Source organism: Electrona antarctica (assembly GCF_951216825.1).
Source record: "Electrona antarctica genome assembly, chromosome: 23".
Lineage (NCBI taxonomy): Eukaryota > Metazoa > Chordata > Actinopteri > Myctophiformes > Myctophidae > Electrona > Electrona antarctica.
Window position 1 is genome coordinate 1,342,730 of NC_136804.1, and position 27,500 is coordinate 1,370,229.

Below are 27,500 nucleotides of genomic sequence, written 5' to 3' on the forward strand. Positions count from 1 at the left end.
CTTCTCCTCTCCTCCCCACTCCTCTCCTCTCCCCTCCCCTCCTCTATCCTCTCCCCTCCCCACTCCTCTCCTCTCCACTCCTCCCCTATCCTCTCCTCTCCCCTCCCCTCCCCTACCCCTCTCCTCTCCTCTCCCCTCCCCTCTCCTCTCCTCTCCCCTCCCCTACCCCTCTCCTCTCCTCTCCTCTCTCCCCTTCCATCAGGTCTTGGAGATCCTGGGTAAGAAGTTCATTCCTGTGGAGAACTCCTGTGGTTATAAGGTTCTACCTCCGTACATCAGAGTCATACAAGGAGATGGAGTCGACATCAACACCCTGCAGGAGGTACGTACACTACACTACACACACACACAAGCAAATCTCCCCATTTAGGCCTGACGACGTCGAGAAAAAAAAAAAAAAAAAAACGTTCGCTCTGAAAGAATATACATTAAAAGATTTGTGCCGCGTGTTTAATGATTTTTCGAAAATAGCAGACCTACAAGCTCGTAGCGCGCCACTCGGTGGCGCGCTATGAGCTTGTAGATCTGCTATTTTTCAATAGCTAAAGTATAGCATAATGCTAAATGCTAAAGTATAGCATAACGTTAAATGCTAAAGTATAGCATAACGCTAAATGCTAAAGTATAGCATAATGCTAAATGCTAAAGTATAGCATAATGCTAAATGCTAAAGTATAATGCTTAGTTAAAACACCAAAAGGGGTTCCCGTCCAGAATGGGTTAGTAAAGCCTCAGTCTGTGATTTCGTCACCTGGTTGGAGTATGAACAGCAGAAACGCTATTACCAAAACATCATGCTTTTCTATAGAGCGTCGCAGTCCCGCCCCCTACCCTGGACCAGGAAATGATTCTCCGTTCATTTTCCTCATAGACATTTCAGAAAGTATTTATTTAAAGACGTTTACGCCGCGGACAAAGCCAACTCGAGTCGTGACAAATCATGACAACAAACACAATTTTTTTGGGCCGAACAAATAATTAGAAAGAAGAAAAAAAACGGCAGGTTACAACACTTTTTTTGTTGTTTTTCTTCTTTGTAATTATTTGTTTGGTCCAAAATATTGTTGTCACGACTCGAGTTGGCTTTGTCCGCGGCGTAACCGTCTTTAAATAAATACTTTAAGAAATGTCTATGGGAAAAATGCATTGGGTTTCATTTCCTGGTCCAGGGAAGGAGGCGGGACTGCGACGCTCTATTGTGTTGGGAAACGGCGTCAGAGTTGGGGGCTCATTTCACACTTTTTGTGTGTGTGTGTGTGTGTGTGTGTGTGTGTGTGTGTGCGTGTGCGTGTGCGCGCGTGCGTGCATTCCCCCATACGTCAGATTGTGGAAGGCATGAAGCAACACAGATGGTCCATTGAGAACATAGCGTTTGGTTCCGGAGGAGCCCTGCTGCAGAAACTGACCCGGGATCTGCTCAATTGCTCCTTCAAGTGTAGTTACGTGGTCACCAATGGCCTGGGGGTGAGAAAACACACCGCATGTGTACACTGCAACTAATTTATAACAGTCATGTACGGCAGGGGTTCTCAACCCGTGGGTCGCGACCCCTCGGGGGGTCGCCAAATTATTTTAGGGGGTCCCCAAATTATTAAAAAAAAATAAAAAAAGATTTAAATTTTATTTTCACGATTTTTCAAAAATAACAGACCTACAAGCTCGTAGCGCGCCACTCGGTGGCGCGCTATGAGCTTGTAGATCTGCTATTTTTCAATAGCTAAATTATAACAATGCTTAAAACACCAAAAGGGGTTCCCGCCCAAAATGGTTTAAGGTTATTGTAGCAGTCAATTTATATTGGGGGTCGGGAGGGGGCGGGGCGGGGGTCCCGAGACATTGCCAAAGCATTTTCGGCGGTCCCCGGCCAAAAACGTTGAGAACCCCTGTTGTACGGTAACGTTTTGGCGCTGGACATGGTCATGCAGTATAAATGGAGTTGGGACTTGGGAGTGTAAATCAGGCATCTTCAACAGCATCAATACATCAGTGTTGTTTTTGGCAGCAAATTTTAGTTTTAGTCATAGTCTCTTGAATAGTTTTCACTTAGTTGTAGGCACATTTTAGTCACCTGGAATGTCTTAGTGTTAGTCTAGTTTTAGTCGACTAAATATCATGAGAATTTAGTCGACTAAATCTATTCTACAGGTGATTTAGTCGACTAAAATGTATTTTGTCGGGCCTCAATGCCGTCGCAATGGCTGATTTTATACTTGCTGAAAATAGCCGATCGGCTATTTTCAGCATGCAACTAATTGTCAAATGACTGGATCTCTTGTCCACTAGTCCCTTCCTAACATTTTAGTCTAGTTTTTATTTGTTGACAAAATTGTCAGTATATTTAGTCTTAATATTAGTTATCGTAGCTTAGTTTTCATGTAGTTTTCGTCAGTGAAAAAAGGTAGTCGACGGACCTCTTGGTTTTAGTCGACGAAATCAACACTGCAATACATTGATGTTGCATTTTCATATTTAATGTTACGGTTATGTGGGAGACGTTGCACTACAGAGGTTTTAACATTCTATTCATCTGAACTGTGTGTGTGTGTGTGTGTGTGTGTGTGTGTGTGTGTGTGTGTGTGTGTGTGTGTGTGGGGGGGGGTGGGGGTGTGTGTGGGTGTGTGCGTGCGCGCGCTCCAGGTGAATGTGTTCAAAGACCCGGTGGCGGACCCTAACAAGAGGTCAAAGAAAGGTCGTCTGTCCCTGCACAGGACGCAGAGTGGAGAATTCGTCACCCTGGAGGAGGGAAGGGGAGACCTGGAGGAGTATGGAGAGGTGAGTGGGACCTGAGGTCTAATATATTAAACCATTTAGATTTGGGAACGATTCTACAAATGTCTTCTAAATCCTGACAGTTTTCTGAAAAACCCTATGTTTCTATGTCAGTGGTTCTCAAACATTTTCATGTCAGGATCCCCAAGATTATATGTATTTGGCCGTCGACCCCCATCTGAAAATACGTTGTTCCAGTATACTGTACACTACAGTATATGTCACAGAGACGTGTGTGTGTGTGTGTATATACACACACACGTGTGTGTGTCACACACACACACACACACACACACACACACACACACACAAAGAGACACTCATCTACCTCTCTCTCTCTCTCCCTCCCTCTATCGTTCCAGGACCTGCTGCGCACGGTTTTCCAGAACGGCAAGATCCATCAGACGTACACATTTGACGAAGTCAGAGACAATGCCAAACTCCAAGAGGAGAAGCTGGACCAGGTGCTCTGAGAGCCCTTCAATGACCCCTCACCCCTGACCCCCCCCCCCCCCCCCCATGACCCTTTGGCCTCCGATGTCTCGTCCCCCCCCCCCCTCGTCCCCCCCCCCCAACCACACTCCACCCACACAATGACAACTGGAGGTAGCGCACACTGCTAATAGAACCCCCCCCCCCAACACACACACACACCATAAAAACAAAGCCCTATTACTTTGTCGTAATAGCAAATATAGCCGATATCTACAAGAGAGTTTGTAGATCATAAAATTTTGCCATTTTCTGAAAGTTTTTTATGTTTTCACCTATGAGGACATGCCCAAAATAGGGAGGCCAGTGTAAAAGTGGTAAAATAACATCCTGAAGGACCCCAATGTATACCGAAATCAAACTGTCTCTAAAACGGTCTGCCGACGGTGAAGTGGTAAGAGCGGCGGATACACACACCTCCACCTCCAACCGATGACACACACTCACACTCACCCCACCCCCAGTTGGCACGATCCATCGCCTGGAAGAGAAGTGGGGAAGAAAGTGAGGGAAAATTTGAAGAAAGTGTGTGTGAGAGAGCGAGAGCTTTGAGAGTGTTAGAAGAATAGAGGGTTGATGTGACATACAGTTGGGTGCCACCGATATTGTCCCTTTATCATTTGACCCATTTAGGCCTGACCTCAAAATTTAAAAAAAATCCTTCTAAATCCTCCAGTTTTCTGAAAAAAATATTTTCACGATTTTTCAAAAATAGCAGACCTACAAGCTCGTAGCGCGCCACTCGGTGGCGCGCTACGAGCTTGTAGATCTGCTATTTTTCAATAGCTAAATTATAACATAATGTTTAAAACACCAAAAGGGGTTCCCGCCCAAAATGGGTTAACTGTCCTTTTGCGCAGATCACGCAAACCTCAGCAAAAAGAAAAGGACAATATCGATGGCCTCCAACTGTAAATCGGCGTTGCGCGCTGGTGTCGCGCACCAAAAAGAGCGGGATCAACAAACTCGCAACACGTCGCCTCAAGGCTGTAACCACTTAAACCCTGTGTATACTTTGTTGACCCCCGGGCCAGGTCAGCAAACTCCTTGTTTTGTAGATCGGCTATTCTGCCTTACAGAAGGTGCAGTAACTACGTTTTGTTTTTTTGGACACACCGACGTATTTGCATATCCAAAGGTGAAATTAGCCTTTGTGATTTTAGGGGATAAACCATTACCTCAAGAACACATTTACAATTAGTGTAATATCACTTATTTGCCGATATCTCATTTGGCTGACCAGTTGAAACATTTTTAAACCCATTATCAGTCCCCCCCCCCCCATAGTTACTGCACTTTGGCTTTGTAGGGCAGTGTTGTAGACAAATGTTGTGGTATTCTTATCATGACATGCCAGAATAGGGACACTTATAGGGTTCAAGTGGTTAACGTTGTGCATGGTCTGCGACCCTGTAGGAACACGAAAGAGAACATGAGAAAGTGGAGGAAAGAATGTACACCGAAAAATCCATGTCGCTAATTTAACTCGACTCCAAGAGCGTGCAAAGGAGGTTAGGCATTAATTTGGTTCCGTTTGTTAAATTAACTCAGTTTTTTTTGTTTCTGTTTAATATGAAGACTCTTCCCCCCCCCCCGCCCCCGGTGTATTGTGTACAGAGCTGTTTTTATTTTTTGTACGAATCTGTACGAATCTACTCAACTGTTGTCTTTTTATGTGAAGGAAGCAAATGGTTTTGTCTATTGGTGCACCGACAGCATTTACCGGAACCGGAGTCGGTAGAAATACCAGACCATGTACTCGTCGTTTTGAGATTAGATTTAATCATTTGAAAGTTGGTTACAGATTCTGGAATGACGCTAGCCTGTTCTTCCATTGGCATTTATAAAGTCTTTAAACTTTCGTTCCTCACGATCGAGAGAAGCAGTCGTGCCCCAAAAGATTATCAAGAGAAACTACTCAAACGTGAGTACTTGTCCTTTGTTATTTGCGAAAACTAAATGTTATCGGTGCACCCGACGTGAGTCATTGTACTGTGGATCGTTATTCTCACAACCCCAATCGCCAGAGAAGAAACGTTGCCGATGTGCGCTCCTGTGTAAACCAGTGGTTCCCAAAGTGGGGTCCGGGGACCCCTAGGGGTCCTTGAGGGAGTTCCAGGGGGTCCCCAGCTAAACGATAGTGATAACCAAATATACCCTTGTGGGTCTGTAACTCTAGAGTGTACAAATGGACCCTAACAGGTGCATTTGGTCAACCACTGATTGTAAACCACTGAGTGGGCTCGAGCTCGTGAGGTGCCCCCCGAGCGAGCCGCGGGTCCAGTGGACTGGTCGCACTGAGGCGAGCGACTGCGATGCCCACTGCAGTTGATTAAGCGCCGTTTGAGTTACGTACCGCACTGGTTCAAATGGAGTGTACACATATATAACCGGGTCCATTTGGTTACATTTTGTACCAATGTATTTGTTAAATGAACACTGAGGAGTTCACAGTGCGGCTTGGGGGGGTTCCAGAGATTTAAAATAAAGAAAAAGGCGGTCAAATCAATCATAGGGACATAATATTTCCGGTTATAATGTACTCTGTCACGCAGCGTTTTGGCAACACAAAATCTTTTACCCATTTTTTTTTTTTTTTTGCAGGAAGTTGCAGTAGTGACGTTTTCTCTGGCGAACCTGGCTGGTTTCCACATAATGCATTCATGACTTTAAAGGCCCCAATCTGCAATCTCAAAATGTATTTTTATTTTACTTTTTTTTTTAAACCTCTCTTGATTTCCCCCCGTCGAAGGCATTTGATTTAATTGAGATTATTTACCCCGTTTAATCCTGATTTTTAGGTCTTTAGGTCGGAGAGTGCACTTGTTTAGCAAACCTGCTCTGATAAAACCCCAAGAATTGCGTATAGAGGCGTCTCACAGAGTCGGTCTTCACAGGAATGGAGACAAACCGTTTGCCATGTGCTTTAATGACAGCTACAGTGTGTGTGTGTGTGTGTGTGTGTGTGTGTGTGTGTGTGTGTCTGTGTCTGTGTCTGTGTCTGTGTGTGTGTGCGTGTGTGCAGATTTATTTCTTTTTTAAAAGACTGGTATAATGTTCCTTCCGTGGAAATGCGTTTGCCGATGGGTGGAGCAGGAGGGCTCTCTTCCCTATGTCGATGACTTTATTGTCTGCAGGTGGGGATACGGCTCTAGTGATACATGGTGTCAACAGGAAACGGCGAGAGACGCAGGTTCCAAAATGTGTTTAAATGTTTTGAAAAAGCTCAAATTCGTTTTTGCCCCCTTTTTTGTATTAACTGCCTGTACAACCAATGAAGGAAAGCAACCGTCGGTAGATATTGTCCTGGGAATAGTTCGAAAGCCAATACTTTATTGCCATATCTACATGAGTGATTGGAATTTGTCTGTCTTGGTGAGCTTACGTAACCCATTTTGGGGCGGGAACCATTTGGTGTTTTAAACATCGTTATAATTTAGCTATTGAAAAATAGCAGATCTACAAGCTCATAGCGCGCCACCGAGTGGCGCGCTACGAGCTTGTAGGTCTGCTATTTTTTTTAAACCGTGAAAATGCGGCACAAATCTTTGAATATATATTCTTTCAGAAGACTTTTATTTCGACGTTAAAACACCAAAAGGGGTTCCCGCCCAAAATGGGTTAAAACAATAACGGAATAAGACAAACATTATTGCACAATTTATTCAACCTGCCTGTGGCCCTGCAGTGCATGTTTGGAGTGTCGGAAAGGCCTGGCTCACTGAAAAGTGTCAAGACGGCTTGCGTCATCAAATGCAGCCTTTTGCGTCAGTGACGCTCGCATCAAAGCTCTTTTTCATTGTGTCAGGAGGCGCGGCGGGGCGTTTAACGGATGTGTGCCGGCGGGCGTTCTGGCACCGGGAGTTTCTTAACCCATTCTGACCTGAGATCAGATTCTAAAAAATGTCTTCCACATCCTGACAGTTTTCTGAAAAAGCTATGTTTCTATGTCAGTCGTTCTTCGATTTTTCTAAAAATAGCAGACCTACAAGCTCGTAGCTCGCCACTCGGTGGCGCGCTACGAGCTTGTAGATCTGCTATTTTTCAATAGCTAAAGCATAACATAATGCTAACACCAAAAGGGGTTCCCGCCCCAAAATGGGTTAATGCATCTTGTGTGAGAGGTAAGGAAATACAAAAAAAAAACCGTTTGTTAACCACGTGAGAGGGGTCTTTTGAGAACTTCAAAGCCCTTCTTTACTAAATCAAGCCATATAGGGAGATGATCACGTCCTCCAATCTGGATGCGTCGCGCACTACCTTTGTCCAACTGTCAACTGTTCTCAGCTGCCACGTTGCCAAACCACACCTTTTATTGCATAGATGAGGATGCATGCGCTCCACTGCTGCTCTTATGTTAGACTGTTGACTGTTCCATATACCATCCCTGGATTGGATTTGCGCTACCACATTCTTTCAGCCGTCTTTAGCCACTTAGAACCCTATAGTGACCCAATTATGGGACAAATCGGTGAAGATGGCAGATCTTACAAGCTCACAACGCATGGCATTTGCGATGCATTGTGAGGTTGTATATTGGCTATTTCGTTAACAAAAAAAAACAAAACTTTTTATTTTTATTTTTATTTTGCTTATTGATGGTTACAGTAGGGCTATAGACCTAAAAAACTAGCATAGTTAGTTTGGAAGGAGCATTCAGCAAAAGGTCCAGCCAGCCTGGGAATTGAACCAGGGACTCATTGTCATGCATCAGAGCCTATCAGGTACGTGCCTTAATCACTGCTATCGCCGCCACCTGGTAGATGGGCTATTTTCAACCAAGATGTTTGGTGTAGAGCCTAGAGGGCTGTTTTTGCTGAATGTTTGCCCAGGACAGGGACGCCTGTGTCTGGAGTGTCTCCTTCAGAATAATAGTGGTGATGTCCTTCAGAATAATAGTGGTGATGTCCCCGCCCATGTTTCTATGTCGGTCGGTGTTCTTCGATTTTTCAAAAAACAGCAGACCTACAAGCTCGTAGCGCGCCACTCGGTGGCGCGCTATGAGCTTGTAGATCTGCTATTTTTCAATAGCTAAAGCATAACATAATGCTAACACCAAAAGGGGTTCCCGCCCCCAAATGTGGATAAGAGCAATTATTAGCGGTGATATTCAGCCTACTTGGAGTACCTGGATGGGGGACTTTACTTGATACCTTTTATCTTTAAATAGGTTTAGCATTTTACCAGGTGTAAATATAGGATCATAAGATTCACATTCTTGAGTTGATCATCTCCCTTTTTGTTTCGCCCTCTCTCTGGTGTATCGTACCCATGTTCTAAGGAATGAGTCGTCACATTTTTCCCCTGTAGGAAGTGTCATACAGTAAGTATAGCACATGGGATCAAATACCAGAAACTAAATGGTTGGAGATTGGTTTGATCATGGAAAAATACATAGAATTATGACCAGGTCTTCAAAACTCATTCCTTCGGAAGCAGCAGTGGGAATGCCATTGTCCAGTTGTTTTGTGGTGTCATATAAAGGCTTTTGTCAATTCAAAGAAAGATTTCCCTCCATAGTCCATAATGTACAGACAACGCACTTGGCCAAACTTGATTTAAAAATGGTGTAAAATTGATATACGGTAACTAATCTTATTGCTGAAACATAATGCAGATATGCAGCTATAGGCCTACCCTTTCTGTCTTTGTCTTTTTCTTGTCCTTTTTATTTTTGCAACTGGAATGTATTTGTGTACAATATTGAAACCCCCCATGTTGTTGTTCCAACAATCCTCGACATCAAGCAAGCAGCAGTTGTCCTTGTATGTCTCTTTGTTTCCAGTGAGGGGGTACTTTTAGTACAGTTTTGATTTTACTATTTTGATACAATCCTCAGTTCTTACCTCAGAAAATAAATCTTATAAATCTATATTATTTTGTATGACAAAAAGGTGAAAAAAAAATCAACAAAAGAAAATGTCTGAATTATTGTAGTAATAAAGAGCATTACTTATGTGAGATGCGGCCATACTGCCTCCTCATGTGTACATACGACTTATTTGATTGAAAAAGGAAGTATGCACAACACAGGTTTTAAGGAGACAGACGTACTACTAGATGTTGTTATTTTTTTGTCTAAATGACCAATTTTATACCAACAGAAAAAAGTGATCCAAACCTGGCAGTATGTCGTTTTTTTTTTTGTCGTTTTTTTTTTTTTGTGACTCAAAGCTTTTAGCATCCGTGTGCGTGTGTGCGATTGAGTGACATTTTTGTGAATGCCTCTGTATTCTATGGAAAAAAATGTGAATATGAGTGACTTATATTTTCTTTTCAGTTGTTGTTTTACTTGTATGTATATGTTGGTTGTCCCAAAATTCTCTCCCAACACAGATGTCTCTGATATTTTAACTAACATAACTGTTGCTATATTGTCAACAAACACAATGATTAAAGATATCACCATGTCAATTTGAAACGTTCAATTAATTCAACCACCATCGTTCTAGCCACATGGTCCCTCGGTGCTGTATACGATGCCCCCTCCTGTTTTTGCCCTACACCAGTGGTGGGCAACTGGCGGCCCGGGGGCCACATGCGGCCCCCACCTTCATTTAATGAGGCCCTCAGGTTAATGTCAGAATACTGATATAATATTGGTTTCAGCTGTTTACAATTCCACAACATGCAAACATGACCCGCTTTAATTACTTCAGTCTAAATTAGTAGCTCATTGCTCAACACAAATATAATTAAAAGGCATTTGAAATTACATAATGTTAATTTTCAGGATTCCAATACAAAAATAGTAAAAAATAATTCAACATTTCAATTCGAATATAGCAAAATTAGCCGATCTACAAGCTCAACGCTGCGACGCGTTTTGAGCTTGTAGATCGGCTATTTTTGCTACGACAGTAATATATGGCCCTAGGGAGTGAGTGTGGAAATATGGTGGCCCTCTCCGTCGTCAAAGTTGCCCAGCCCTGTCCTACACTGTTGGGGATGCACAATACTGACTTTGACCGATTCGGTTTCCAATAGGATTTACCATGCACCTGTTTCTGGGGCAGATGCAGACTGCTTTCTTTTTTTGGCCACTAGTTGAGGAACAGTGCACTAAATCAGGGGTTCTCAACCCGTGGGTCGCGACCCCTCGGGGGGTCGCCAAATTATTTTAGGGGGTCCCCAAATTATTTTTTAAAAAAAAAGAAAAAAAAAGATTTATTTTTAAATTTTATTTTCACTTTTTTTCAAAAATAGCAGACCTACAAGCTCGTAGCGCGCCACTCGGTGGCGCGCTATGAGCTTGTAGGTCTGCTATTTTTCAATAGCTAAATTATAACAATGCTTAAAACACCAAAAGGGGTTCCCGACCAAAATGGTTTAAGGTTATTGTAGCAGTCAATTTATATTGGGGGTCGGGAGGGGGCGGGGCGGGGGTCCCGAGACATTGCCAAAGCATTTCCGGGGGTCCCCGGCCAAAAATGTTGAGAACCCCTGCACTAAATGACCTGGTGACGTATGATGACGGGACTACCTTTTACGCAGAGCCTCGGTTTCGATGGGCGCTGATGGGACTCTTGTTTTACAGTGCCGGTTACTACCTACCTCAAACCCTAACCGCAAGCACGGAGCAGCGCATCCCTCACCAACCTTAATCCGGTCGTTTTAACCGCCCCCCTCACCAACCTTAATCCGGTCGTTTTAACCGACCCCTCACCAACCTTAATCCGGTCGTTTTAACCGACCCCCTCACCAACCTTAATCCGGTCGTTTTAACGGACCCCTCACCAACCTTAATGCGGTCGTTTTAACGGACCCCTCACCAACCTTAATCCGGTCGTTTTAACGGACCCCTCACCAACCTTAATCCGGTCGTTTTAACGGACCCCTCACCAACCTTAATCCGGTCGTTTTAACGGACCCCTCACCAACCTTAATCCGGTCGTTTTAACGGACCCCTCACCAACCTTAATCCGGTCGTTTTAACGGGCCCCTCACCAACCTTAATCCGGTCGTTTTAACGGACCCCTCACCAGCCTTAATCCGGTCGTTTTAACGGACCCCTCACCAACCTTAATCCGGTCGTTTTAACGGACCCCTCACCAACCTTAATCCGGTCGTTTTAACGGACCCCTCACCAACCTTAATCCGGTCGTTTTAACGGACCCCTCACCAACCTTAATCCGGTCGTTTTAACGGACCCCTCACCAACCTTAATCCGGTCGTTTTAACGGACCCCTCACCAACCTTAATCCGGTCGTTTTAACGGACCCCTCACCAACCTTAATCTGGTCGTTTTAACGGACCCCTCACCAACCTTAATCCGGTCGTTTTAACGGACCCCTCACCAACCTTAATCCGGTCGTTTTAACGGACCCCTCACCAACCTTAATCTGGTCGTTTTAACGGACCCCTCACCAACCTTAATCTGGTCGCCTGTAAAACAAGCGCCCCCTCAGTGACCATCGACTACCAGGCTCTGCGTAATAGGTCATCCCGTATGTTGACGCATCAGTGTTGTCAGTTAGTGGGAAGTCGGACGTCAACAACTTCCACAGAAAAGGGAGTTAGAATCTCAAGAAGGGAAAAAATTACCTAAAGATTTAATTTCATTTCAATTTCATTATTTGGAAATGTGTCCGTATCAAATCCAAATCACATGTGTCTGCTCGCTCATACATACGTTTCAATGTATCAGTTAAAGGACGACTTGGCCTGGTCCCTGACGACCCTTATTGCTCCATGCCAGCTGACACCCATCTCGCTTATGTCTTCCTCGGCTGTTTGTCTCCATATCTCTCTTCCTCTTTCCACCTTCTGGCATCCTCCAGTCCATTGCCACACTTGCCGGTCTCTCTTTGAGCAGTTGGAGTTCGTGCCCAGCCATTCTCCTCCTGTCAGACACAATGTCAGACAGTGGTAACCTGACTCCGCCAGATGGGGCAGCAGAGAGTACACTGGGTTCCCCAACCCAGTGTACTCTCTGCTGCCCCATCTGGCGGAGTCAGGTTAAGACAGTGGTGCTCCCCCTGCCCTTCTCATCACCTCTTCATTGGTGATGTGGACTCACCATTTATTTATTTTTATCGCAAGAACGATGGCTTCCATTATTATAGCATGGCAACTTTTCAGGAATAGAAAGCCTGCAGTTTATATTGGCACGGATTCCACAATTGATGATGTCACTGGAAGACGGGTTTCTGACCTGCCCACAGCAGCCCTATGAGACACAGACAGAGTAGGAAAAAGGTTGAAACGTGGCGAAGTCGTCCTTTAACATGAGTTTAATGGAAGCTTAAGAGAATGTTCTGTTCTTCATATGTCACTTGATACTATCAATGATAAGAACTACCAACTAACCCCTAGGAGAAGCTCTCGTCACCTTCTAAATAGCCTAACTGACTTTACTGATAACATCGCGCTTATCAGTCAATCGTTGGAGTACGCTCAGGCTCTCCTTCAGTCTCTTGAGCAGGCCTCCAACTGTGTTGGTCTTTATCTCAACGAGACAAAAACTGAAATATATGCAAATCCAACGATAACCACATTATCAAAACACTTAACACTCCTTTGAAACAGGTTGATGAGTATTTGGGTTCATATATAAGAAGATATATTATATCTTCTTCCCAAAAGGACTTTCAAACTAGGAAGGGTATGGTCTGGTCAGTCTGCAATGACATGCATAAGATCTGGTCATCCCAGCTTAGTAAGAGGTTCAAAGTAAAAAATATTTAGGACGACCGTCGAGCCGATTCTACTCTATGGCTCCAACACTTTCAAAGAAATTAGAGAAATGGCTGGATGGCACTTACACCCGCCTTCTAATGAGAACGCAAAATCTCTCTTGGAAGAGTCACCGATCGACTGCTCTAATATACGGCAACCTTCCCCGTGTTTCTTCACTAGTCCGATCCAGAAGAACACGAACATTTTGCTGGCCACTACTACAGAGCCAATCATGAGGTTATATAACCGGGAATCTCTGTTATCCTGCCTCAAAGCAGACCAGAGGTATAGAAAACTGTCGTTCCCTGATGTCATCGCTAGGGAGTCGGGACGCATGCATCAGTAAGCAGGAACTGGGGATGGCAATGAAGTACCAGGAAGTCTGCCGTGGCATTGTGATAAGGGTACTAGGGCAGGGGTTCTCAACCCGTGGGTCGCGACCCCTCGGGGGGTCGCCAAATTAGCAACAGATATAACCCACCCCCCAGGTACGGTACTTGGCCTTGGGGACCTGCAGGAGGTTGGCTTCACTGGACCTGAGGGAACGGTGGAGACATAGGGTGCGTTCGGAAATGCGCCCTGAACGCACTGGTGTGCTCTCTTCTCGTTTGTTTGTTCAGTGCACTCGGTCGGTGTGGTCGTTCGTAAATAAGGCACACCGAACGCACTCTGTGACGTCACCGCCCACCACACTCAACAAACTGACCACATTCCCGGTGCTCATTTCCGAACGCACCCATAAGGTTCGAGAAGATCAGAGAAGATTACCCTTGCAGTTGAGTAATAAATTGACCATGGGAAGATCTATAATTTGCCTTGAGTACTGCAGTCCAGTGCTTTGTCCACCCACCGGGTCCGTCGAGCAGTTAAAGTGATGTGCTTTTATAATATAGCCTGTGACTCAGACCGGCGGGAAAAGTAAGCTGACTTAGCAGAGACGCCCCTGCTGTTCAACACATTCTCTACAACCACATGCAGCCTTGCTGGCTCAGCAAGGCTGCGCGTGCGCGCGTGCGTGCGCGCGCGTTCCACAATTCTAACAGACATGTTGTCCATGGTCTTCATTATAGGTATAGAGTCAGGCATGATTTCATTACAAGCTTTACATATCTGCAATTAGGCAACATTTTTGAGGGATATACAGAATATCTATAGGAGGAATTCTGGATTAATCGATCAAGATGTTGAGGAAAATTACACTGAAATTATAAGACAGCTATAGGTTTATTGCATGAGATCAGAAGTAGCGGTTTGGTGGTCTGTAATCTTCTAGAAAGCAGGGATCAGAACAAATGTTATATACTATAGATACATTATGAGGTCAGCCTATAGAACCAAGTTGTGCTCACTATAGAGAGTATGCGCGTGACATCATCATCAAACCCGGAAGTTATGCAGGAATGCCTACTGAGTGGCAAAAAACTACTTTCTGGCCTTGCCCGCCCATGCATCCAAACAGAAAGGTCCTATCTGATTGCATTAAACAACATTAAACAATGTTAAACTCACTTTGCCTGTTGCTTTGCCACTCGATGTGCCATTCACTTTAAGCATGCGCATACCCTCTATAAATACCATGCAGGTCTGCCAGTCTTGGTCAGAACACATAATAAAGCCATAATTACAATTTAAAATGTAGGCATTTAGCAGACGCTCTTAATTCAGAACGACTTACAAGTAATAATAATAATAATAACCAGTAAGAAGAGAAGCGACCTCACCCTACAGGGCGAGAAGCGACCTAGTTTTCGCTGGCTGCCGGGTGCGGCTGCACTAATAACTTTGGAGCAGGCCCGTCTAGGGGAGAGGGAGACATCAAAGAGGTACAGTTGGGTGCCACCGATATTGTCCCTTATTATTTGACCCATTTAGGCCTGACCTCAAAATTTAAAAAAATCCTTCTAAATCCTCCAGTTTTCTGAAATAAATATTTTCACGATTAAAAAAAAATAGCAGACCTACAAGCTCGTAGCGCGCCACTCGGTGGCGCGCTATGAGCTTGTAGATCTGCTATTTTTCAATAGCTAAATTATAACAATGTTTAAAACACCAAAAGGGGTTCCCGCCCAAAATGGGTTAACTGTCCTTTTGCGCAGATCACGCAAACCTCAGCAAAAAGAAAAGGACAATATCGATGGCCTCCAACTGTAGGATGGATGGGGAAAGATCAACATATGGATTGTTGGCTATAAGGATTTGGGTGAGGGCAGGCCCCATTTTCATCACTTTTGGTACCCGGTGGCCAGTCTTCCTGGTGGTGGCCACATTGCCCTAGTGCCCACAAGGTGACCAGTTTTCCTATAGTGTCCAGTCCACTGCCCAGAATGTTTTGGTTCCCACCTTTTCGAGTGGTGCAACCACTCCCTTACGGAGCTATGTGTGTGGGTGCGTGGGTGGGTGGCTGGGTGGGTGCGTCTGAGCACGAAAACAGCATGGTTGTTTTTCACCACCTGTGCGCAACCTAACACACACAAACAGACACGCACATATTAACTGTATATATGATGATTTCAGGTGTGCCAGTACAGTACAGTGACAGTACAGTACAGTAGAGGGACCCCCACACGGTAACTCTGTCATTTTTCAACCGTTTCGGATGCGGGGTGGCTCGACGGAACCGGCCCTCCCCCCTGGGTGAGTTCCTGTGCGTCCCCCTCCCCCCGGCGACCCCCACGCGGAGTTGCACCACTCACTTCACATGCGTGTGATGTTTTAATATGAAATAGGCTAACACGGTACCTGAACGTTTCTTTTTGAGTGGTGCAACCACTCCTATAGACAGCTATGTGTGTCCCTGGGTCCCTGCAGGGTCTGTCTGTCCCTGGGTCTGTCTGTCCAAGCACGGAAATAGCGTTATAGCGTTTGTTCACCACCAAGTGTCACTGTTGCACAGCCTAACACACAGACACACACACACAGGCCAGGGAGGAGGGCTAGTACAGTACAGTACAGTACAGTACAGTACAGTACAGTACCACTCACTTCATACAGGTCTGATTTTCCTATAGCCTTCACAGGTTTAATGTTTGTCTTTAGTTCAAAGTTTGTTTAGTAACGCATTGACAATGAAGGGAAAACTTATGTCATAATGTGTCATTTACGTCATATTGTCTCTTTATTGTTAATGGCGTTTAATGTTTGTGTTGGCACCGTTTGTTTTGTGTGTGTGTGTGTGTGTGTGTGTGTGTGTGTGTGTGTGTGTGTGTGTGTGTGTGTGTGTGTGTGTGTGTGCTATGACCGAGTCAGACTCAGCAGCACCATTATAATAACACAGCACATGCAGCTCACAAATCAACAGCTTCAGCAAGAAGCATAAACACTTAGAAATGGACTTTTACAGGGTTACCGCAAGCCCATGCGCCCATGAGGGTTCAGGGAACACTGTGCTTGCAAGTTGACATGCAGTTCAGTTGAGCTTTGAGGAATTGTTAGGCCTATTAGGTATATAGTTATGGTATTGCGGTCGGGTTAATATTAAATATACATTTTAATAATATGGCATTTGATGGTATCTAGGTTAACTTAAATCAAATAAGTCTAAACCGTTCAAATAGCTCTATATTTACTTCTGCGATAGCAAGTTTGGGACGTTCTTTGCTCTCTGCTGTACCGCCTCCGTTATTTACGTATCGCAGCATCACCGAACGAACCGCACCGCAAGAACCTCTGCTGCTGCTGCTCACAGATCCACGTCATTCTGTCAACTACTCCCTTTTACCCCAAAACTTCAACCATTCGGACGAATCGGACCTATACAGCTATCCACAACGCGCCGAAGCCAGGATATTGTCTTGAGGATCGATAAACGTATTCGATCATATATAGCCTAAAGGCGATAACATGATGACAGGATTTCGACTGAACTTATCGCCGCTTAAAGAACCGCTGGGTTTTATCAGACTTGTGGAGTGGGTGAGTATAGCCTTCTATAGCCTACTGTTACTGTAGCCTAGGTACTGAGTAGCCTGCATGTAGGCTATAGCCTGCATTAATATGAATGTGTTATAATTTTCGTAACGTTAAGTAGGCCTACCAGGAGAAAGGGCGACGCGGCGCACTTAAAAAAACCCAAATAATTAACATGTTTTTAATGCGCCCGGGGATTTTTCACAAGAGGTTGTAGATGTGGCCTTAGAATGAATGAACTAAAAGTTTTTATAGTCATTTGTGCAGAATTCTAAGTTGGGGAAGCAGGCTGAATTACTGGAGAAAAAAAATAATATAGGCCTAAATGCCTTCTATATTTGTGTTCGCAATAGGGCTGTCGTCCAATTTGATTCAAGAAGGATATCAGCTACCCTACCAGCCTACCTATATGCATTGCCCAATGTCTATAGCCTATACATCTATCTCTCGCAAGTTTTGCTGAGTTTATAATTCACGCTACACAGCGCGCACAGGCCATGAAGGATAGTGGCCCCGTTTTGGAACCTCACTCTCACTCACTCTCTGGCCTCCGAGGTTCCACCGAGGTTCTCTGGCCTCCGAGGTTCCAAACGGGGAAAGGGAGTGAGACTGCATGCTGGGACTGATCAGCTGGATCTCGGCTGTATAGATGTGCCAGCATTGTCCTTATTGCTCTGCAGTGTCTGTCTGATAGGCCATATACTTCCTATAAGTTCCTTGGTCTGTCCTTCAAATGAAAGAGATCGAGGCGGTTATAGTTTAATCTATTTCTCGACAATAATTTACCTGGAAGTTATACAGACGTTGACTCTTCACTAGTTCACTCTGGTGCAAAGTTGCAACAAACGTTTGGTTACAATTGAAATACCGAAAGCAACAACAGTAGCCTATTTAGCCTGACACGCCCCCCACAGCGCATCACCAACTGCGATTTTTTTTTCAGTGAGAAGTTTTGAACCCATTAATAAGTCCTGCAACTGAACTGGGTCACCGTCAGATGCAGACTCTGTAGATAACTCAATTACAGGCTCTCTCTCTTTAGCCGCTTTCTCTCTCCCCACACACACACACACACACACACACACACACACACACGACACACACACACACACGAAATAAGTAGTCATGCACAACTACACACAAGTACATAGTGAAGGTCGGAGAAGGCAGAAACACCCAGTCATCTGACTGTGTGTGTGTGTGTGTGTGTGTGTGTGTGTGTGTGTGTGTGTGTGTGTGTAAAGTGAACAATAAGGCCATATTCTCACTTTCTCAGTAATAATAATATAGGGTGTGTGTGCAGGTACTGTAGTTCCATAATGCAGCACACCTGAGGCTACATGCAGCCATAATGGAGGATCAAATGGTTTTAGGCCCAAAGGATACACGAGAGGTGTGTCTTTTGACAGAAAAACAAGAAGTGTATATCTTAACCACTATATAAAAGTGTAACGACAGCAGTGATGCATAACTTATAATCAGGCACATGCATCTATACCATCCATGAACATGAATGACCAGAGGATAGGATATAAAAAGCCCCCCTGGCTGAGTTATTTCTCTGTATTGACATTGTCACAAACAATATGCCACAGCCATATATTGTCCCTGGAACATGTGACGCGTTTAAAACCTAAACACCAGTGTGTAATAATAAAATGCCAAATGTTTATTCATTTTCATAAAATACAGTAGAACACGAGTTCACTCAAACACCTCACGAGAACACCTATAGTGTTCGAATTCTAAACACCTATATGACTGACTTTGATTGTAAAAGCTAAACACGTTTATGTGTTTAAAAAGTGTTACTGGTGATTAAACATGTTCTTCTGTTTATAATCTAAACACTGTGACACGTTTAAAAAGTGTTACAAATAAGTGTTTAGAAATAAACGCTTTGGGTTTAGTGTGATATCCAGCACTTCACTAATAGGCCTATACCGGTATATACTTCATGGCACATCCTAACTTAACATTTGCAGATGTTTTGGAAATGTTTTGGCATGTATATCGTGGCAAATACATCATGAAACCAATTTCTTTAGAATCATTTGGGATGGGAATCCATCCATTTTACATGACACGACCCTTGAAACATTATAGGCCATGCATGAAACACAGATCACTGTAAAATATCATTATGCATGTCCATATTTTTCCATCTGTCCTGTTAAGAGACTCATGCAAGTCTCTTAGTCATGCAGCCCACAGCCTGTGCGTGCGTGCGTGCGTGCGTGCGTGTATGTGTGTGATTTGCAAAGGGACTTCCTAACCACCACATTAACATTATGACCTGGATTGTGCTGCACACCTGGTTGATATCTAATAATCATTTGCATATACGTTGGAGAGAGCGCACATGCAGGCTTAATCTTTACATACTGATAGAGCACAGCGTCGCAAGCACCAACTGTGCATGCAACTCCAACTGTATTAAGAAACTATAGGTGCAACAGTTCAACACAGACCTGTCTGAAGTGACTGGTGCAACAGTGCCCCCTGTTGGTACCCTAAACATACATGGACATACAGACAGACATATAGGGACTGGAGGGACATAACATAGGGTGTGGCTGCACCATAGAGTATATGAAAGGATAGAGACTGAACTGGCGCGAAGCTCTGCCCCCCCAGCTATTCATGTCAGTGGAAGTTGCTCAGTGGCGTTTTGAAGCACCCGGAAGACTGCCGGAAGTCCCTCCTCCGGACCTCAACTTTGAGGTCCGGGGTGACGTTGGAGTGATGGTCCTACGTCACGACACAATGTTAAAGCCCAGCTGCACGGGGTTTCCCGGTCATGAATCCACGGGTCCGCCTGTAGTCCCTCCTCCTACCACTAGGGCCCAGAGCTTCAACGTTGAATAGCCTCACTGGCCCCTTGGGCTGCACCACTCAAAAACTGATAGATTTGGCACCACGATGTGAGCTTGTAGATCGGCTATTTAGGCCAAATGTTCACCTACGTACCAAGGCATGCCCGCAGAATAGGGTCACTATAGGGTTCAATAAGGGTTAAGAAATGCTCCTCTAAATCACTATTTTCATTTTGTGTGAAGGGAAGCGGTCAGTTCATTCTTTTTTGAGATGGAAGAAAGCTGAGACAGCCGAGGTGACTATAGCAAGGCCCGGGAGGGAGGTCTCTGGCAGGAAGTGTTCCACATGTGGTGCCCAAACATGGGTTCTTTTTAACAGCTACATCACTGACTGGACCATCTGTAAAGAATCATTATTAAGCAGTTTTCTGGACTCGTTTCCCAGGGAGTAACTCAATCGCTGAAGAACTTAGACACATTATAGCAAAAAGAATCAGTTTATGCTGTATCCTCTGTGACATACATTGTGACTAAAACCAAGGTCCTGACCCCCCCCCCCCCCCCCCCCCCCCCTCTGTCCTTGGTTGTCAACAAGGGCTGTGTGTGACGTGTCGTGTGTGAACGTAACACAACTGTATTAAAGATTAAAGCTCCAATCCGGGACTTATTTGTCATGATTAGAGTATATGTAATACAATATAGGTAGGACAGGACACCTATACTGGTTGTGCGTGCGTGCGTGCGTGCGTGCGTGCGTGCGTGCGTGCGTGCGTGCGTGCGTGCGTGCGTGCGTGCGTGCGTGCGTGCGTGCGTGCGTGAGAGGGAGTTGGCTCCATGCTGGCTGTTGCAGTTGCTCTTGCTGTGTGACACAGCGATCCTGTAGTAGTCGTGGAAGTTACAGTACTCTGCTCAGGAATGTGTGTGTGTGTGTGTGTGTGTGTGTGTGTGTGTGTGTGTGTGTGTGTGTGTGTGTGTGTGTGTGTGTGTGTGTGTGTGTGTGTGTGTGTGTGTGTGTGTGTGTGTGTGTGTGTGTGTGTGTGTTAGCAGTCGGTCAGCAAATGCAGCCTGCGACCTGTGTGTATGCGCGTGTGCGCCACAGGAAGTGGCGGGCTATCACATCTGGAGAAACATCTGGATATAGGCCTGAGGGTGTGTGTGTGTGTGTGTGTACATTTGAACATACAGTACAGCACAGTACAGTTACAGTACATACGTGTGGTTTCACAGGGTGCACACGCCTCAGTTTGTACATTTGTGGGGGCATCACGTTAGACAGAGGCTGCTTGACGTGCATTTCATAACGTCACCTGTTACGTAGTCACGTTGTCGCTGATACGTCATCAGCCAGCGCCACTCTGTCCATGCTTCTCACTGTTGATAAAAATAGCGCCGTTCAAGACTTGAGAGTACAAACCTACTGTGAAAGTAGTTCAGTAGTACAAAGAAAATACTGCTGTGTGTGTTGAGTTTAGTGAATGATAAGGGGGCGTCGCAGGGCAACAGCAGTAGCTGTGTGGGGTAAGTTTAGTGAATGATAAGGGGGCGTCGCAGGACAACAGCAGTATCTGTGTGGGGTGAGTTTAGTGAATGATAAGGGGGCGTCGCAGGACAACAGCAGTATCTGTGTGGGGTGAGTTTAGTGAATGATAAGGGGGCGTCGCAGGACAACAGCAGTACTGTGTGTGGTGAGTTTAGTGAATGATAAGGTCGCAGGACAACAGCAGTAGCTGTGTGGGGTAAGTTTAGTGAATGATAAGGGGACGTCGCAGGACAACAGCAGTATCTGTGTGGGGTGAGTTTAGTGAATGATAAGGGGGCGTCGCAGGACAACAGCAGTATCTGTGTGGGGTGAGTTTAGTGAATGATAAGGGGACGTCGCAGGACAACAGCAGTATCTGTGTGGGGTGAGTTTAGTGAATGATAAGGGGGCGTCGCAGGGCAACAGCAGTAGCTGTGTGGGGTAAGTTTAGTGAATGATAAGGGGGCGTCGCAGGACAACAGCAGTACTGTGTGTGGTGAGTTTAGTGAATGATAAGGTCGCAGGACAACAGCAGTATCTGTGTGGGGTGAGTTTAGTGAATGATAAGGGGACGTCGCAGGACAACAGCAGTAGCTGTGTGTGGTGAGTTTAGTGAATGATAAGGGGACGTCGCAGGACAACAGCAGTAGCTGTGTGTGGTGAGTTTAGTGAATGATAAGGGGACGTCGACGGACAACAGCAGTAGCTGTGTAGGGTGAGTTTAGTGAATGATAAGGGGACGTCGCAGGACAACAGCAGTATCTGTGTGGGGTGAGTTTAGTGAATGATAAGGGGACGTCGCAGGACAACAGCAGTAGCTGTGTGTGGTGAGTTTAGTGAATGATAAGGGGACGTCGCAGGACAACAGCAGTAGCTGTGTGTGGTGAGTTTAGTGAATGATAAGGGGGCGTTACAGGGCAACAGCAGTAGCTGTGTGTGGTGAGTTTAGTGAATGATAAGGGGACGTTGCAGGGCAACAGCAGTAGCTGTGTGGGGTGAGTTTAGTGAATGATAAGGGGGCGTTACAGGACAACAGCAGTAGCTGTGTGTGGTGAGTTTAGTGAATGATAAGGGGACGTTGCAGGGCAACAGCAGTAGCTGTGTGTGGTGAGTTTAGTGAATGATAAGGGGACGTTGCAGGACAACGGCAGTAGCTGTGTGTGGTGAGTTTAGTGAATGATAAGGGGGCGTTACAGGACAACAGCAGTAGCTGTGTGTGGTGAGTTTAGTGAATGATAAGGGGACGTTGCAGGGCAACAGCAGTAGCTGTGTGTGGTGAGTTTAGTGAATGATAAGGGGGCGTTACAGGACAACAGCAGTAGCTGTGTGTGGTGAGTTTAGTGAATGATAAGGGGACGTTGCAGGGCAACAGCAGTAGCTGTGTGGGGTGAGTTTAGTGAATGATAAGGGGACGTCGCAGGACAACAGCAGTAGCTGTGTGGGGTGAGTTTAGTGAATGATAAGGGGACGTCGCAGGAAACAGCAGTAGCTGTGTGGGGTGAGTTTAGTGAATTATAAGGGGACGTCGCAGGACAACAGCAGTAGCTGTGTGGGGTGAGTTTAGTGAATGATAAGGGGACGTCGCAGGGCAACAGCAGTAGCTGTGTGGGTTGAGTTTAGTGAATGATAAGGGGACTTCGCAGGACAACAGCATTAGCTGTGTGGGGTGAGTTTAGTGAATGATAAGGGGACTTCGCAGGACAACAGCAGTAGCTGTGTGGGGTGAGTTTAGTGAATGATAAGGGGACTTCGCAGGACAACAGCATTAGCTGCTCCATTTCAGCCTGCATATGTCCCGCCTACCAGTGACATTTTCAGATCCGCGGAACGCAGCGAATCAGGCTGGAACCCAGGCTAGTGTTGTCCAATCAGAACGCAGCAAATCAGGCTGGAACCCTTACCCAGGCTAGCATCACAATCAATATGCGTGTCTGGTCCAAGCAACACTAAAGGACCACTTCACCACTGTTCAACCTATCTTCATATAATTGGTCCTCACTAATGCTCGTGATAAAATGCCACCATTTTTTTCTACTCTGTCTGTGTCTCATGGGAGGGCTGTGGGCAGTTCAGAAACCCGTCTACCATTGACATCATCCATGGGGAATCCATCCAAGCTAATAGAAACTGCAGGCTTTCTATAGTCCTGAAAAGTTGCAATGCAAAAATGGAAGCCATCATTCTCACGATAATACATTTTTGTAAAAAAATCTGCCTAACGATGATGTCACTGGTGGACGGGTTTCTGAACTGCCCACAGCCCTCCTATGAGACAAAGACTGAGTAGGAAAAAAATGGTGGTATTTTATCATGATTATTAGTGAGGACCTAGTATATGAAGATAGGTTGAAAAGTGGTCCTTTAACACTACGATTACCACGTGGTTCTGGTAATGTAAGGAAAAGTACAATGCTTCTCAAAGTGAGGGGGTAAAATAAATGGTACATGGTGCATTTATATAGTGCCTTTATCCAAGGCGTTTTACATAGATGTGTGTGAATGGGTGCATTACATTCACCCATTCACAATTTCACACACATTCATACACCGTTGGCGGCGGAAACCATGCAAGGCACCAACCAGCACATCAGGGGATTCCTGAGAGGGTTCCAAGGACTGCATGGCAAGATTAGTTAGTATAGCATTTCAATCAGTTTTACTTAAACAATCAAGCGCTTAACACTTTAATTGCCCGGGGTTATTTAATCCATTACATTAATGCGCCCATATGATTTATAAACACGGACGCCTTTTCCGGACGGACCGGCGGAAGTTGTTGATGTGTGTGTAGCAGCTAACAATAGCCACACCACTCTAGAGTCGATCGACAACAACGGGAGACAAGAATAAATCTATCGAGACTAGCGACTGGACCGCGGAGCGCCGTCTAACACAGGATCTTTTTTCATAAAAAGACGGGATGATTTAAATCGCGAGTTATGAACGTTTTAAGATTTTCGTTTTCATCAGCTAAACAGAGGAGGGAGTTTTTCGATGACGTCTACTCTCACTCTTGCGCGTCACCGAGGAGAGCCCAGGAGGCGCGCCTGGGCTATACAGCCATGCGATCTGTTCTCGTATCAATACACTTCGTCTTTTGGACAATACTTCGTCCTGGGCGTCGGGCGTTACTAATAGAAAGGACAAAGAACTTCGTCCTGGGCGTTCAGGGTGGGCAGTCTTTTTTCTTTCTCTCTTTTTTTACGGGCGCTAGCCCCTCTAATGTCTGGCTTTTGAAATTACTCCATATACTGTAACAGCCAAGTCTATGGACTTTTAATGTTTTGTTTAGAGCACTAACTCTGGGGGAGCCTGGGTTCGAACTGCAACCTTGTGGTTCCCATTCAGTCACTCTACCCCTGAGCCACTGTGTGTCACTTTGTGTCCTGAGTTTAGCCTTGTGTGGTGTACTTCTGTTGTGATTATTATTATTTATTAACACATTTTGTTAGCATTATGTTATGCTTTAGCTATTGAAAAATAGCAGATCTACAAGCTCATAGCGCGCCACCGAGTGGCGCGCTACGAGCTTGTAGGTCTGCTATTTTTGAAAAATCAAAGAACCACTGACATAGAAACATGGCTTTTTCAGAAAACTGTCAGGATGTAGAAGACATTTTTAGAATCTGATCTTAGGTCAAAATGGGTTAAGTAAAGTCGTCGCAAACTTTCATCCCGAGTTTCCTGAGTATAGAGCACCGAAGTCCTGACGTCACTGTCAGTAGAGGGCGTCAGTCCACAGGTTCATGTACTTTTTATTTGCATTGTAATCTCCATAGGGGGATTTTAAATCGCCTCATATAAGAACTGTGTTTGAAAAATAAACCGATCACCCCGGCCTTTTCACTCATATGGATATGAAGCATCGACTGAAGGTGGAAATGTACAAATATACCCAAAGAGTAACAAAATAAGCGTTAGAAACGAGCCAAACAACCCAGAGACTACATTTCCGGGTAGGCGGGTGGCTGCACCTGTCCGTCGCACAACAGAAACTGAATGTCAATTACGTTTATTTTTATTTTATTGATATTTAATGTTTCGTGGTTAGTACGAGTCGAGTCACCACCAGCTGAGCTTACGTCAACGAGGAATCTCAGGAACGCAATGTGTTGACAGCTGGGCGTGACGTATATTAGCAGCGACATTGCCTTCATATGTAGTTTCAAGGCTTTTGTGGCCACATTAATTACATTTTCTCCAGAAACTGGCTGTATCAAATATGAATGGACATCATTAACGACGCACAGCCACTCCCCTGACAGAAAGGCCGGTGGTCGGTGGTCGGTTTATTTTTCAAACACAGTTCTTATATGAAGCGACCTAAAATCTCCCTATGGAGATTTCAATGCAAATAAAAGAAATCACACCCGTGTGAACTGAGTGGTGCAAATCCCCCCCCCCCCCTCTCTGTCTCTCTCTCTCTCTCGTTAGCAGGCAACATGCAGCACTATCTCTCTCTATCCGTTTCTGGCACAACAGCGCCACTTTTGGTACTCATTGGTACTGGTCACACACATAGTCACACACAAACGGACATTGCTGTTCGTTGGAGTGGTTGCACCACTCAAAAATACATGAACCTGTGTGTTGGTGCCCTCTACTGAAAGTGACGTCAGACTTCGGTGCTCTATACTTTGAAGTTGAGTTCCGCATTTGTGTCCAAAACACTACCCGGGTCCTGACAGGAATAGCCTACATGGATTGTCTGTTACAGGACAATTGACCTTATTTCTTTACCATAACCACTTAAATCAGGGGTGCCCAAAAGGTAGATCGTGATCTAGCAGTAGATCACAAAGGCCTTACAGGTAGATCACATGGCTATATTATATATTATTATATGTGACCAGATTTGACTGAGAGACTGCCATCGCGCAAATTCCAGCTTTTCGCCAGAGGAGAAAAACTTTTTTTCTTTTTCTTTTTTCAAAATGAGTTAATAGCACAGGCAGACTCTTTACATACTAGAGCATGTCTGAAATAAGTGTGTAATAATGTAATGTAAATAATATGTGAATATGAAATAAATGCCCAAACATGTAGCTAGGTGTAATGTTAGAGACCACAGAAGTGAACCTTTCAAGCCTGTTTTCTCAACTCGCTGTTTTCTGCAAGACATTACTCTATAAGCCATATCTCCAAAACTGGTGGGTCAAACTGAACAACCAATATGTCAATTTGAAAATTCAAAAAAATCCAATGGAAGTCCCTCAGTCAAATTTAGTCACATATATATTATTATATATATTAAGACAAACATATATATATATTTGGCATATGCCACTTAAATTATGGTGGCTTGATTTATTTACATCAAAAGGGTTATGTGAGCTCAAACCCACAGTTCAACATTTTAGTTTTAGGATGTTGATATTGATATCTTTAGGGCCCCAAATCATACCCTAGAAAGCACTATAAGCACTGTCTATTTAAAACACATAGGTATGTATTGGACAGTGTTAACCCATTTTGGGAGGGAGCCGGGAACCCCTTGTGGTGTTAGCATTATGTTATGCTTTAACTATTTAAAAATAGCAGACCTACAAGCTCGTAGCGCGCCACCAAGTGGCGCGCTACGAGCTTGTAGGTCTGCTATTTTTGAAAAATCGAAGAACGACTGACATAGAAACAGCTTTTTCAGAAAACTGTAATTTTCAAACAGACATTTTTAGAATCTGATCTCAGGTCAAAATGGGTTAAAGAGTGTTGCTGTGCACAAAAACGTCGGTAGCATTACAAATTAGATCAGCAACGGTAGAATTTGTTTTCTCGGTGTGTAGATCTTAATTGTTGAGCTGGTCATTTTGAAAGTAGCTCTCACGTCAAAAATGTGTGGGCACCCCTGAGTGTGGGCACTCAGGGGTTAAACCCTACTTGACCCTATATAAGTTGACCAGAGTTCCCTCAGGGGTCTATAATATGGGTTCGGCTCCATTTTTGTTCTCTCTAGTCTACACCAAATGTCTTTTCTGAAAATAGCCAAATGTACAGGCTCACAATGTGTCGTGTTGCGATGCGTTTTGAGCTTGTAGATTGACCCACAAGGCAATTTTTAATATGATGGATTACTGCAGGAGGTATAGCACGACTAACCTGACTCCGCCCGATGGGGCATCAGAGAGTACACTGGGTTTCCCCCTCCTGCTCCCATCTGGGAACGGCCTGGCCAATCAGCGGCAGCTAGAGGCGGGATCAAGGCATACACAGTGCTGCCTTGTTCCCGCCTCTAGCTGCCGCTGATTGGCCAGGCCGTTTTGTGGCCGGACATCAAGTCTACCTGAGAGTTCCCAGATGGGAGCAGGAGGGGGGGAACCCAG

General features: G+C 44.9%; 2 protein-coding genes across 4 annotated transcripts in view; both read left to right on the forward strand.

Annotated features, from left to right (window-relative positions):
- Positions 1-9,675, forward strand: part of nampt1 (nicotinamide phosphoribosyltransferase 1) — a 52,340-nt gene extending 42,665 nt beyond the window's left edge. Inside the window, exons 8-13 of one of the 3 annotated variants that reach the window (XR_013789013.1) lie at positions 203-322; positions 1,324-1,464; positions 2,638-2,772; positions 3,132-5,517; positions 5,590-8,191; positions 8,267-9,675. Coding sequence is in view for 1 of the 3 variants with exons in the window: in XM_079494674.1 (XP_079350800.1) it covers positions 203-322; positions 1,324-1,464; positions 2,638-2,772; positions 3,132-3,242 (507 nt within the window). In the remaining 2 variants the exon portion in view is untranslated. Of the gene's footprint in view, positions 1-202; positions 323-1,323; positions 1,465-2,637; positions 2,773-3,131 lie in introns of all 3 variants that reach the window. The other 2 variants (XR_013789012.1, XM_079494674.1) reach the window with 2 other exon arrangements.
- A 6,995-nt stretch (positions 9,676-16,670) lies between these two features.
- sypl1 (synaptophysin-like 1) overlaps positions 16,671-27,500 on the forward strand; it is a 21,309-nt gene continuing 10,479 nt past the window's right edge. Inside the window, exon 1 of the mRNA XM_079494678.1 lies at positions 16,671-16,851. Coding sequence (XP_079350804.1) covers positions 16,780-16,851 — 72 coding nt within the window. The 5' untranslated portion in view covers positions 16,671-16,779. The remainder of the gene's footprint in view (positions 16,852-27,500) is intronic.